General features: G+C 39.3%; 1 protein-coding gene across 4 annotated transcripts in view; it reads left to right on the forward strand.

The window, feature by feature from the left end:
- COBL (cordon-bleu WH2 repeat protein) overlaps positions 1-12,692 on the forward strand; it is a 494,130-nt gene that overhangs the window by 437,660 nt on the left and 43,778 nt on the right. For all 4 annotated transcript variants that reach the window (XM_077491755.1, XM_077491756.1, XM_077491754.1 and 1 more), the window contains one exon: positions 8,355-8,464. In XM_077491755.1, coding sequence (XP_077347881.1) covers positions 8,355-8,464 — 110 coding nt within the window. The remainder of the gene's footprint in view (positions 1-8,354; positions 8,465-12,692) is intronic.

The raw sequence follows: 12,692 nt of genomic DNA on the forward strand, positions 1-12,692 counted from the left end.
AATTGAGAGGGCATCTAACTGCTATGTTGGAGCACCAGTGTAGGTGTAGGTGGAGTACTAGCAGACAGTGCAGAGTGAAGAGCGTAGGCCAGCAAAGTGGTGGCAAAACAACTCTGTGTCGATGAGGCTCCAATCCATGCCTGCTTGGAACTGCGAGAGTCTGGCTGCCGCTTTGGCCAAAAATGAACAGATCCACCACTGTGTGGATATATAAGTCCAGCTCTTCCCTCCTGCTGGGGCTGGCTGAGCACAGTACATCTCTCACCATCCCATAGGTCAACGTAAACTCTGTAATAGTTAGTTTGCAGCTGAGCCCAGGGTCTTTGGCCTTGAGGACCAACTGAGACGTCCCCCCAGGCGTATGATTTATTCTCTGCCAGGTCGTGGCCTGAAATGAGGAGGGAAGCTAGGTTGACAGCCAACATCCAAAATGTCCCTCCTGATGCTGGCTGGGACCAGGTGCGTGGGGAAGATAGTGGAACTCCTCCCTATCATACCTGCTGGAGAAGGGAGCCGGGACTGGGACCGCGAGTGGGTCAGGGATGGCTGGGCATCCTTCCAAGACTGCCACTCTTGCTTGGACATCAGTGACTATGGTGGACAAGCTGAGAAATGGCTGAGGATATGGACTGTGAGTCGCTGATGCGACTGGACTCAGAGCGGCCTGGGGCTATGTGAACTAAAATAACTGAAGTGAGAGGCAGTGTTTAACCTCCCTGGCGGTATGATTATTTCAGATTTTTGGTGCTGAAAGCGGAACCATTATTTTGCATGGAAAACCTCACTTAAATCTGTCCAAACCTAGTCTAGTAGACATCTCAGGTATGATAAAGTTTGAAACACAAAATCATAAATTATAATATAATAAATAACTAGAAATAATAACACATAATAATAATATAATAATAATAATACTTTTTATTCAATAAATTTTAGTAAATAATATAATCAAAAACACTGACATTTTTTTTGGGCCAAACAAGGGTGCAATATTAGTAGTCATATTGCTTCAGTAAATTTTCCGGGTATGGAAAATTTTAAAACAGCACAAAGTCCGACGTCACAATCAGGACAATAGAACCTGGTTTCTTTTCTGATTTTCCTTCCAGTGTTGTCACGCTTAGAGCAGCAAACCACACACATCCTTGTGGGTGCTGACTTCTTTTGGTGGAATGTGGTCCATAAAGTGATGACCAGGCAGGCGTTCCGGGTTCACAATGCCAGCAGCACATCGTCCAGATCTATTTACAGTCGTTGGTGTTTGGTGCTTGAGAAATATAAGTTCGGCAACTTTCCAAACAAAGTCCGCATGAACCACAGGCTTGTCACTCTTTTTTTTTGTCAGAATCCACAGGCACTGTTCAAGAAGATGCCTGAAGATTTTTTGTATTTTTTTTTGTTGTTTTCTCATCGCTGGATAAAATGCCATGGCCTGGTCAGCTCTGTCAACACCTCCCATGATGTTGTTAGAGTCCATCATGACTTGTGGTTTCATTATGTCTTTTCCACCTTTTGTGTGTACCATGACAGTAGAGGTGTTGTGACTTGTACTCATTAGGCACACATCTTGTTTGTTGCGCCATCTGTTTGCCTTTCTGCCAGGCAACTATTTCTCCTGCCTTGAGCTTTTTATTGCCAAAGGTTGGTGGCATGTCACGCCAGTTAGCCCTAATGGTCCCATATGCATCCTTCTTGTTCTGTAGAAGTAATTCATATGCCGCGTACACACGACCAGACTTTCCGGCAGAAAAGGTCAGACGGTCTTCACGACGAACTTCCAGGATCCAGCGATGCAATCTCGAGTTTGGCTCGGGGTTACCGCTAATGGTACTGAAATCTCACCCCGAAGCCACACTCGGGAATACCACCAGGGGGGTTAAGTAGCGCGTGACAAAGAGGAGCAAGAATGAAATGGCTTGGTGTTTGTGCTTGACAAACCGAGCCACGAATTTGTGGTTTGCACGAGGCTAAATAAGACTGCACAGAGACTTTAACAAATGACTCGTAAGTTCCACTGTGGGGCCTCGATGTTACGAGGTACCTAAACAATGATATGTGAAATATAAAAAAAGATATATGAATCCTACCTGCGACAGTTGAGCAAGACTCAATCTACGAAAAACCACAAATGGGGAACCGAAAGCCTCTGGAAGTTCAGACACGCAACTCACAAACACAGAATGAGTTGGAAGAGTCGGCCTAGTGACATAACGAATCACGCACAGGAACCGACAAATATCACAGATAAGTGGGCTGGTTAAATACCCCCCAGACTCCTCCCATAAATTCAGGCTACCATACTGGCCTTCTTATATATACTAAACTGCTTGCACGCCATTAACTTACCTACCGAATCTAGCTCAAGTTCTCTCATTCTCCACGTTATCACACTACCACCGTACAAGCAGCCTTATATAGTGTGGGGCTTGGACATAGCCCCCTGAGCCATGATTAGCCAAAGGCAAGCATGCCTCTCACAGCACATTGCGCTGTGATTGGCCAAAGAAAGCAGGTCAGATGCATGCTTTGGCCAATCTGCAGCCATTAATGCTATGCGACCTCGCAGTGTGTTCTGCAGAGCTCGAATTTGCAGCAAACACTCCATATGTTTGGTTCTTCTGCGAACAAAGGAATACCCGATGTTCAGTTTGAACTTATGTTCGACTTGAACATCGGACCATCCCTACCTCCCAATAAAAAATGTGTTGAAGCACTTAAAGTGGTTGTAAACCCTTACAACACACTTTTTGCTACAGGCAAGCTTACCTGTAGCTACCCTGGATATCTTCTAAACTGTTCAGTCCTGTATTTGCATGTGCCGACGTCATCGGCACATACGCACTGAAGCAACGGCATGGGCATTAGACTGTGCCGCTACCAGCAGCATCATCATCAAGGCTCCGGCCAATCACAGCGCCAGAGCCCATGATACCCGGAAGTAACTCCGGGAGCGATGTCACCGCCCAGAGCGGTGAACGAGGACTGCTGCAGGTAAGGCTAAGGTAAGTAATACATAATGAGCTAGTATGCTATGCATGAGTAAATACTACACCACGCTATAAATATATGTATTTCAAAGGCTCCCGCGCTATATGGCCAAATTAATTAGAAGGCACAGTTCTATTCTGACGGGAGCAGCAAACACTATATGAGTTGGCTCTCAATACTGTGAAAAATGAACAAGGGGGGTGTTGCGCTTCCTCAATACCAAACAAACTAACAGTAATACACAAAAAATAATAATATCAAAAAAATAGTGCAATAGTGTTTATAAAATTGCTATAAATATAATCTCATCAAACATAAAATAAATATAAGAGGTAATGGATCAATAAAAAAAAAAGGAGCTAAATAGATTATTAAATAATTAAATTGAAAAGTGCTGTGCTAAGTATTATGTTCTATACACCCAATATTGGATACCAAATACACACATAACATAAAAACACACAAATATTGACCAATGGTGAAGTGCCAGTAAAAAAAAAATATAATAAGGGAGTGGAAACTCAAATGCATAGTACAATATATAGTGCTCATGTGAAATATATCAATTCATAAGATTCAAAAAGTTCATAAAAGTCCATATTATGTATGTGAAAAAATATATGACAGGTATTAAAGTGCTCGTGTGCAGACAAAGTGTCCTGCTGTGCTTCTAATCAATACACTGAGTAGGCCATGCAATCACAAAAACAACTTGGTAGGTGTTCAAATGTGCCCAGGTGTCCTCCCTTCACTGATCCCCTAGGTAGTGAACGCTCACCTTACAGCGCGCGATTTAGCAATTAAGCCAAGTCTAAATACGTAATTAGAACCTGCTCTGGGCTCAGAAGGGAAAACACTGCATCCACGGCTCCTCAGTGGAATACCTCAGTTTTATGCAAAAATAAAAGCGCTTGATAGTGTAGTAAGTTTTAAACAATTTAAGGAACACAAATAAAACAAACGCAGGATTCTTTGTGTTTTATAGTATGCTATGCAAACTAGCCCAACATGCCTTTGTCTTACAGGTTTTGTTTTTGTTTGTTTTTCTTATTGAGTTTACAACCACTTTAAGTATCTATGCATTTACAGATTTCTCTAAGGCCTGATTCACACCTATGCATTTCTAGTGCTTTTTGCATTTTGCAGATTTGCTCTACAGAACGTGTTCCATAGGAAACCACGTTAAATGGGCTGTAGTGCAAATATGCAAAATGCAAAAAGCACTAAAAATGCATAGGTGTGAATCAGGCCTTAGTCCTCCTGCAAATTCTCACAAATACTTGTTGATGATGACAGTGATGTCCACCTAATGAAGTTCCCTGTGATGGTGCTGCAACAATGCTGCACTGCTTCTACATTCAGAATAGAGTTTCCACTCTTTTGTAGGCTATGCCTAAAATGTGTGTTGCACATTTCTGATTCACTAGCCTGTAGATTGTCAGTAAGCACTTGACCAAACCTAGTCTGGCCCATTGCTTTCTAGAGTGACAGCACAGAATTGCCTCTATTGCTGAAACCCTCCCACTGTGACATATAGAGGGAGATTTGCTAAAACTGGTGCACACAGAATCGAGTGCAACTCTGCATAGTAATCAATCAGCTTCTAACATCAGCTTGTTTAATTAAAACCTAGAAGCTGATTACTATGCACTGCTGCACCAGATTCTATGTGCACAAGTTTTAGTAAATCTACCCTAGAGTGTCTGGCAGAGGTAGAATTTGGTATGCAAATGAATTATATATGGCTCAATAGGGAAGGTAATGAAGTTTTCTGTTTATTTTATGAGGCTTGTGCATCCCATAGTAACTGGATTTGATACTTGTTTAAACTGTCATGTAGGAGCCTTTAGTCGTACCTTAAATAAGCCACAATCATAGTTTAATCTGAGGATTTTAGGACCTCTTTTCAGCTAAAAGTTCCTACAATGCAGAAGAGGTTAATGTTGCACAGATAGTTGCTGAAAATGATAGCAAGAAAATGCAGTCACTGCTACTTCATATGTTGAACTTGATAGCAGAATAAAGCATACGTTATTCCAAAATAGGCAACCAAAGATGCATAATAAGATAACCATGCGGTGGTGTTCCTGTAAGAAGTAAGACATCATTTTCTGTGGTTTCCTTCTAAGTCCAGACTTGCATGAAATGGAATGTTAAATTGTGTTTATGAAATGTGCTGAATTTTGAAGCCAAAACAGTGCTTTGTTGTATAGTATTTTGTAGAAATTGACCTTAAAGAGCAGTGTGCTTCAACTACATTCCTATTTCCCAGCATGAAAAAGAAATATCTTATAACAGAAAAGAAAACAAATTAACATTGTAAACTAAGCCTGTTACAATTTGACCTGGGAGGAAATGTAACCACTTACCTACTGCCGTATCTCTTTAAACAGAAAGGTATTTTTGCAGTGCTATTTATAAGCAATTGGTTCATAGACACTGTTTACAGAGTCCGTCCGAGCAGCTCTGTACCTTGGGATAGCTGTAATGGTTCAAAGATAGACCAGTCACAGAGTTTACAGATTTAAATGGTGTAATGTTTACATATGTGAGCCCTCCATTTTCTTACATAACAGTCATTCATTAGTTCCCGATCAGTGTAAACAACACATCTGCAGCAGATGCAACTAAAAATGTGATCCTTTTTAGCCCATTCCCTCCTCTCCTGTACATCTAAACACCATATGGTCTCTTCAGTGACCTATATATTAACCCTTCACCTTACTTATCCTGCACATCTGCACATTAACCCCTAATTTCCATCCTCCCATTGTATATGACAATGTAGTGCATCATTACCTAGCTCAATGTTTTAGCAATTTCAATACCAGCAAGCATGTTTCTTAATTTCTCAAAAATTATGGAAAAAATCTGATCTTCTTGGGGTGTCCGTCTTCCAAAAATGGGGCATTATAGAGGTGTTTGTACTGTTGTGGAATTTTTATTTTAAAATAAATTAGGAGAAACACTTTTTTTAAACCATTTGGTAGAGCTGCACAAATAATCATCGTGATCTTGACTAAAGTGTTTCACAATTCTTTCTATGCAAAAAATTCTCTCTGCTCTTCTGAAGCCACAGCATTTAAAAGAAAGGAAGAGGAAAAACTGGGTAGTCTGCCAAGAATCAAAGCATTCTTTATCAGTTGAACTTAAGTATAAACATTGTAACAATTTGTCAATGGAATAGACTTTTTGTGTAAGTGAAAAAAGTTTAACCACTTAAACACTAAACCTTTTTCTGACATTTGTTGGTTTCAAGTTAAAATCATTTTTTTTTTATAGAAAATTATTTGGAACTCCCAAACATTATATATATATATTTTTTTAGTAGATGCCCTAGAGAATAAAAGGTGGTTGTTGCAATATTTTATGTCACACTGTATTTGCGCGGCAGTCTTTCAAATGCATTACTTTTGGAAAAAATTACTTTAATGAATTTAAAAAAACGAAACAGTAAAGTTAGCCCATTTTTTTTTTTTTTTTTTTTTTTATAATGTGAAAGATTTTACGTCGCGGGAATCGTGATCTTTTTATTCTAAGCAAAAAAATTATGATTCTCATTTTGACCAGAATCGTGCAGCTCTACCATTTGGTCTTTTTTCCTCAATGGTTATTCAATTATATAATGATGTAACTTGGTTACAGTGTTCCATGACAAAGTATCTGTCAGTCAAAATATCACAGCACTAGAAACTGAAAATGGCCTGGTAAGAATGGGTAATCCAAGCTATTACTCAAGTGGTTAAAGTATTACAAAATGGGCCAAACACAGGAAAATCACACATAAATTTGCAATTGCTAGCAACTTTGAATCTGGCAGATTTGCCACATAATCATGACAAACACAAACCTCATCCCTAGGGCAGACCTTCCTTCTGATATTTACAGGGCAAAAAATTGTATTTGGAATTATCTGAAGACAGATTAGAAGTACTTATATCAGCCATATTTTTATTAGTGTTTTATATTTGCTTGGAATTTATCTTTTTAAACTAAATTTGTATAGTATGTTATATACATGTGATTGTACAATCTGCTGCTTTAGGTACAAGCTACTGATCCAGTTAATTAAAAAAATACATTGTACAATTAATTGGATATACATGGTTCTGTGGAACCCTTTATTTCACTCCACAGTTTGTAATGGTACATTAGTATTGTTTGTACACTGTTAAGCAAAGCAACAGTCATCAGTGTCCTTTAGAAGAAATAGGGGCGAGTTAAACTTTGAAATAAAATACCATGTCTGCTTTTTGTCTGATTCAGGCTGGCCAACTGAATTTTTGTGAAAGTTCACTATTATCCAAGTCATGATATAGCTAGTAGTAGTTAGTCACATGCAATTAGACTTGTAGTGAAATGTTGAAGACATTTTGCAGCATAAGTCTAGTACACATGGGCCGAATGTCAGGCAGCATCAGCCGGTTCAATAGAAACTAACCAATATTCGGCCCATGCGTACTGCAACGGCCAGCTTCTGTCGAAGGAGCATGACTAAAAAAGCTAATGGTTGAGCATGCTGAATTGCTGATGGGAGTGTTCTGGTGGGGGGGGGGGGGGGGGCTGTCCACCCTGTCAGAACACAATAGTTATCTTATATTTTCAAAATATTTACTTTTTGTCCTTTTTTCATCTTAACACTATTACCTTAATTTATAAGTGACTGATGCTAGGCAAATGTTTTAATCACATTTATATTATGTAAATATATTAAATAAAATAAATATTTTTTTGCAGATAGTGATGGCTCAAATAAACTAGCCAGCCTGTGTAACCACCATGAGACTTTTACAATGTAGCTGTTACTTCCTTGACAAACCACTTTACTCAAGTTTTCTAGTTTGTATTATGCAGGGAAATTGTAGATGTTGGCAACAATACAATTAACTACAGTGTTAAACTTGCTACTAGAAGAAATGCGCAGCATGTCAGGAATTCATTATCGGAGGGAAATGTTTCCTTATCCCTCCTTATGTGCCTGACACATGAGAAAATGTTTATGTACTGTCTGATGTGAAGTCAGCTATTATAATTTATGTTCTTTCTATTTAAAGCTCCCTAAAGATTTCAGAAATATTCTCTCAGTGTTTTAGCCTCCTCAGATTTTACTTTTTTGTTTGAATAAAACAGTGAAGTATTTAAACTGATGAACACTTTTAGGTCCACCCAAAACAGATGACTAAGCTATAGGTTCCTATAGCTCAGATGATCCAAGATTATGTGAAAGTATGCTCAAGGGTTCTAGGGGCAAAAGTATATTCTACATTGGCATAATAAGTAAATTAATATGATATGTTACATCAAGCAGAAAAGAGTGATACATGCATAGGAAAAAATGTAGTAATGTACTTTTTTCTTTTTTCAAGTTCAACTCGGGTAGAAGATGAAGTGATATCAGTCCCAAATGGTGACGAGGATATTTTCATTACTACACAGTTCCAAGATACACTGGCAGAACTGGATGAAGATTCAGAAGGTAATATTTATTATGTTATATATTGTAATGATTTGTTTGGAAAAAAAACTGCAAAGAAAGATAATATAGGAACTACTTCTTCATTTGACGTAGTTTGACACATATTGCTTTATTCTTCACTTACAAACATCTGAATCCTTTCAATTATTTAGCATTTTGTATACTGTACACATTTGCTGCTGGTGTTGTTAGCTTGAAATAAATAAAAGTGCTTTTAATAAATTGCACAGTGGAACTGAACGTCCAGATATTTGAATGAGTGAAATGAGGTGGACACCATACACGATGTAGTGATAATATGCTAACACATCATTGAGTGTAAGGGCATCACAGACTTTTAGATATATGCATTTATTCAATGATTCTGGATTGTAATGCATTTGTTTTTGTTGATATAGGTAAGATGACATAGACTGTGATTTCTTCCATGTAAAAGGTTATATGTTTAGTAGCAACAATATTGAAACCCCTGTCAACACATTTCTTGGTGATAAGACGTAATATGAAATGCAACTTCAGTGGTGTTTTAATAATGTTGCCTAAATATATATATTTTCATCATTTATCTTCGGGAGTTCCTCTGTTTATTTCCAAATCTTTTGGGCTACCAATTGCCTATGGCAATTTCCACTAGCATCCAATCACAATAACCATGACATCACCAAGCAAGCTTTGAGAGCGGCGGCCAGCATTAAAGCGGAATTTCACCCAAAACGGAAAGTTCAGTTTTTGTGAATCCTCTGAATCCCCCCACCCATTCCTTCTTCTTTTTTTTTTTTATCAGGCTGAAGATCCACTAAGGGTCTAAGTGGAAATTCAAGTATTCTTCACAAGCCCTACAATATGTCACTTAACTCCAATGATATTACGGCAGCTTTATAGATGTGGGAAACCATTATGCTCTGACTGTTGGTTCCTGTAAACACTATTGGATTCTGTGCCCATCCCGTCACATTGTTAGGCATCATCATCTGGTCGAATGCAGCCGCCACACTGCGCTCTCTCACTGGCCCGGCAGAAGCGGAGGGAGGAGGAGGGGGACCAAGCTGCTGACATAATTCGCCGTGGCCTGGTCTCCCGGAAGTAGGCACAGGGTACCTGTAAAAACAGGTACCCCCCCGAAAGGTACCAACTGTTAGATCAGAGGCGGGAAGGAATCAAAGGAATCACATAAGTGGAAGTTTGACTTTTGGGTGGAACTCCCCTTTATTTAAGAATATCAGTAATATTAAAGTTAGGCAAGACCCCTGGCAATGTTTGTTTCACGCTACAAGCGAATCAAAGAAACAATATAGAGTAGTTATTACTCCATTTTTGTTAAATGCAGCAAAAGCTTTAATCCTGAAATATTTGAATGTAAAGAAAATACCAACCATGAAGGATTGGCTTAGGGAAGAATATAGAACTAGGTTAATGGAAGAATTAATACATTTGCAAGATGATGCTGGAACAAGATTTGATAGAACTTGGAGAACTTGGTTTGAGTTTAAACAGTTCTCAATCTATATGAGTTATATGGGCAGGGAGAATACTTTCCAGGTCAGGATGGGTGGAACAGGGGGGAAGTTTTTGAGTGGGGTAATAAGATGACCAAGAATTTTGGGGCACAGTTTTTGTCCAACTATGTCTTTCCTATGTAATTTCCTGCTCGCCCTGACCTCCCTTCCACGTCTCTCTTTTGCCCCCCACCCCCCCCCCCTTTTTTTTCTCACTAGGATAGAGTAGAGTAAATGTGGCTAAATATTTAGTAAGGGAACACAGGAATTAGGGTGGAATCTTGGGATTCACCCACTAAGCAATAATTAATAAATAATTCACAATTTTTAGGTATTTATGTTTTTTTATGGTCAATAAGAAGGGTGTGTATTTGTTTGTAGTGAGTTTACCATTGGAGATTGAGGAAATTGGTATTTTTGATAAGTATAAAGGATTGAATGAGTTATAAACTCAAACAAAACATAGCAAATTTTATCGGCACAACATGAGGCAGTGATTTAATAAAAATATAGTCTTTATTACAAAAAAGTTAAAATCACATATAACAAACAAACACCCTACTAACTGACAAGGTCAACAGATACCCAAATAGGCATAGAAGTTAGGATTAATTGTAGAGAGCACTGTATAGACACAGATTGAGTGAAGATATCAATAAGTAGAATCCACAAACTCCTTCATGTCTCCAATTTGACCCCCTACCAACCAAGAATAATTCTGGCTCCCACAGACTGGCTACATTATGTGCTCATGTGGTACACAAATTAGTCCTGTCAATTTAAGAAGGTGCTCCTAATGACAACTCTTAATGTTTATAAAAGACACCTTTCCACAGAATCTCTTTCTTCCATTCAATGGGCAAGACCAAAGAACTGTCAAAAGACATTAGGGACAAGATTGCAGACCTGCACATGGCTGGAATGGGCTACAAGACTATCAGCAAGAAGCTTGGTGAGAAGGAGACAACTGTTGGAGAGATTAGTAGCAAATGGAAGAAATACAAAATAACCATCAATCGCCCTCGGTCTGGAGCTTCATGCAAGATTTCACCTCATGGGGTAAGGGTGATCAAGACAAAAGTGAGGGATCAGCCCAGAACTTCACGGGAGGATCTCAAGGCAGTTGGGACCACAGTCACCAAACAAACCATTGGTAGCACAATAAGCCGCCATGGATTGAAATTCTGCAGCACCCGCAAGGTCCCCCTCCTCAAGAAGGCACATGTACAGGCCTATCTGATGTTTGCCAGTGAACATCTAAATGATTCAGAGAAGGATTGGGAGAAAGTGCTATGGTCAGATGCGACCAAAATTTAGCTCTTTAGCATTAACTCGACTCACCTTGTTTGGAGGATGAAAAATGCTGACTATAACCCTAAGAAAAACATCAGTCAAGCATGGAGGTGAAAACATTATGCTTTGGGGCTGTTTCTCTGCTAAAGGTACAGGCCGACTTTGCCGCATTGAGAGGCCAATGGATGGGCCATGTATTGTAAAATCTTGGATGAAAACCTTCCTCCCTCAGCCAGAACCCTAAAGATGGGTCATGGATGGGTCTTCAAGTCTGACAATGCCCCAAAACATACTGCCAAGGCAACAAAGGAGTGGCTCAAGAAGAAGCACATTAAGGTCATGGAGGGGCTTAGCTAGTCTCCAGACCTTAATCCTATAGAAAATATATAGAGGGAGATGAAACTTTGAGTTGCCAAGCGACAGCCAAGAAACTTTAAATCGGACCTTCAGTCCTTTTTTCATTTTTCCATCTATTAAATATACTACCCTTGTTGTTTTAACTTTGGATAGTAAAAAATATTTTTCTGCCAATAAATATCTTATACAGCCCACTTCCTGTTTCTGGTCTGGTGAAAAGCCTAGGCTTATGACATCATGCACATCTCTCTCTCTCATTCTCATGAGAGTTTGACAGGAAGGTGCAAAGTGGTTGGAGGAAAGCTTCAGAATGGCAAAGATGTTTTTATTACAGATTACGTAAACAGACTACAGTTCCTCTTTAAGGATTTAGAGAAGACCTGTAAACAAGAGTGGACCAAAACCCCTCCTGAGATGTGTCCAAACCTGGTAACCAACTACAAGAAACGTCTTACCTCTGTGCTTGCCAGGAAGGATTTCTCCACCAAGTACTAAGTCATGTTTTGCTTGGGGATCAAATACTTATTTTAGTCACTGAACTTCAACTCAATTTACAACATTTGTATCATGTGTTTATTTTTCTGTATATTTGATTGACAGTCTGTCTCTATTATTTAACTACTTGCTGACTAGCTCGTGCTGATATATGTCGGCAAAGTGGCACGGGTGTGCAAAACAACGTACCTGTATGTCACTGTGTCATCTGCGGCTAGCAGATGTCCGGCGGTGGCCCGTGATCGTGGCACGGACAGGCAGAACAGGGAAATGCTTATGTAAACATGGCATTCCCTGTTCTGCCTAGCAACATGACAGGAATCTACTGCTCCCAGTGATCGGGAGCAGTGATCTCTGTCATGTTCTAGTGAGCCCATCCCCCCTACAGTTATAACATGCTGAGGGAACACAGTTAACCTCTTGATCACCCCCTAGTGTTTATCCCCTTCTCTGCCAGTGACATTTACACAGAAATCAGTGCATTTTTATAGCACTGATCTCTGTATAAATACCAATGGTCCCAAAATAGCGTCAAAAGGGTCTGATCAGATCACCGCCACTACTAATAAAAAATATTAATAAAAATG

The sequence above is a fragment of the Lithobates pipiens genome, unplaced genomic scaffold (assembly GCF_037356315.1).
Source record: "Lithobates pipiens isolate NorthernLeopardFrog02 unplaced genomic scaffold, aLitPip1_a1.2 Scaffold_19, whole genome shotgun sequence".
Classification (NCBI taxonomy): Eukaryota; Metazoa; Chordata; class Amphibia; order Anura; family Ranidae; genus Lithobates; species Lithobates pipiens.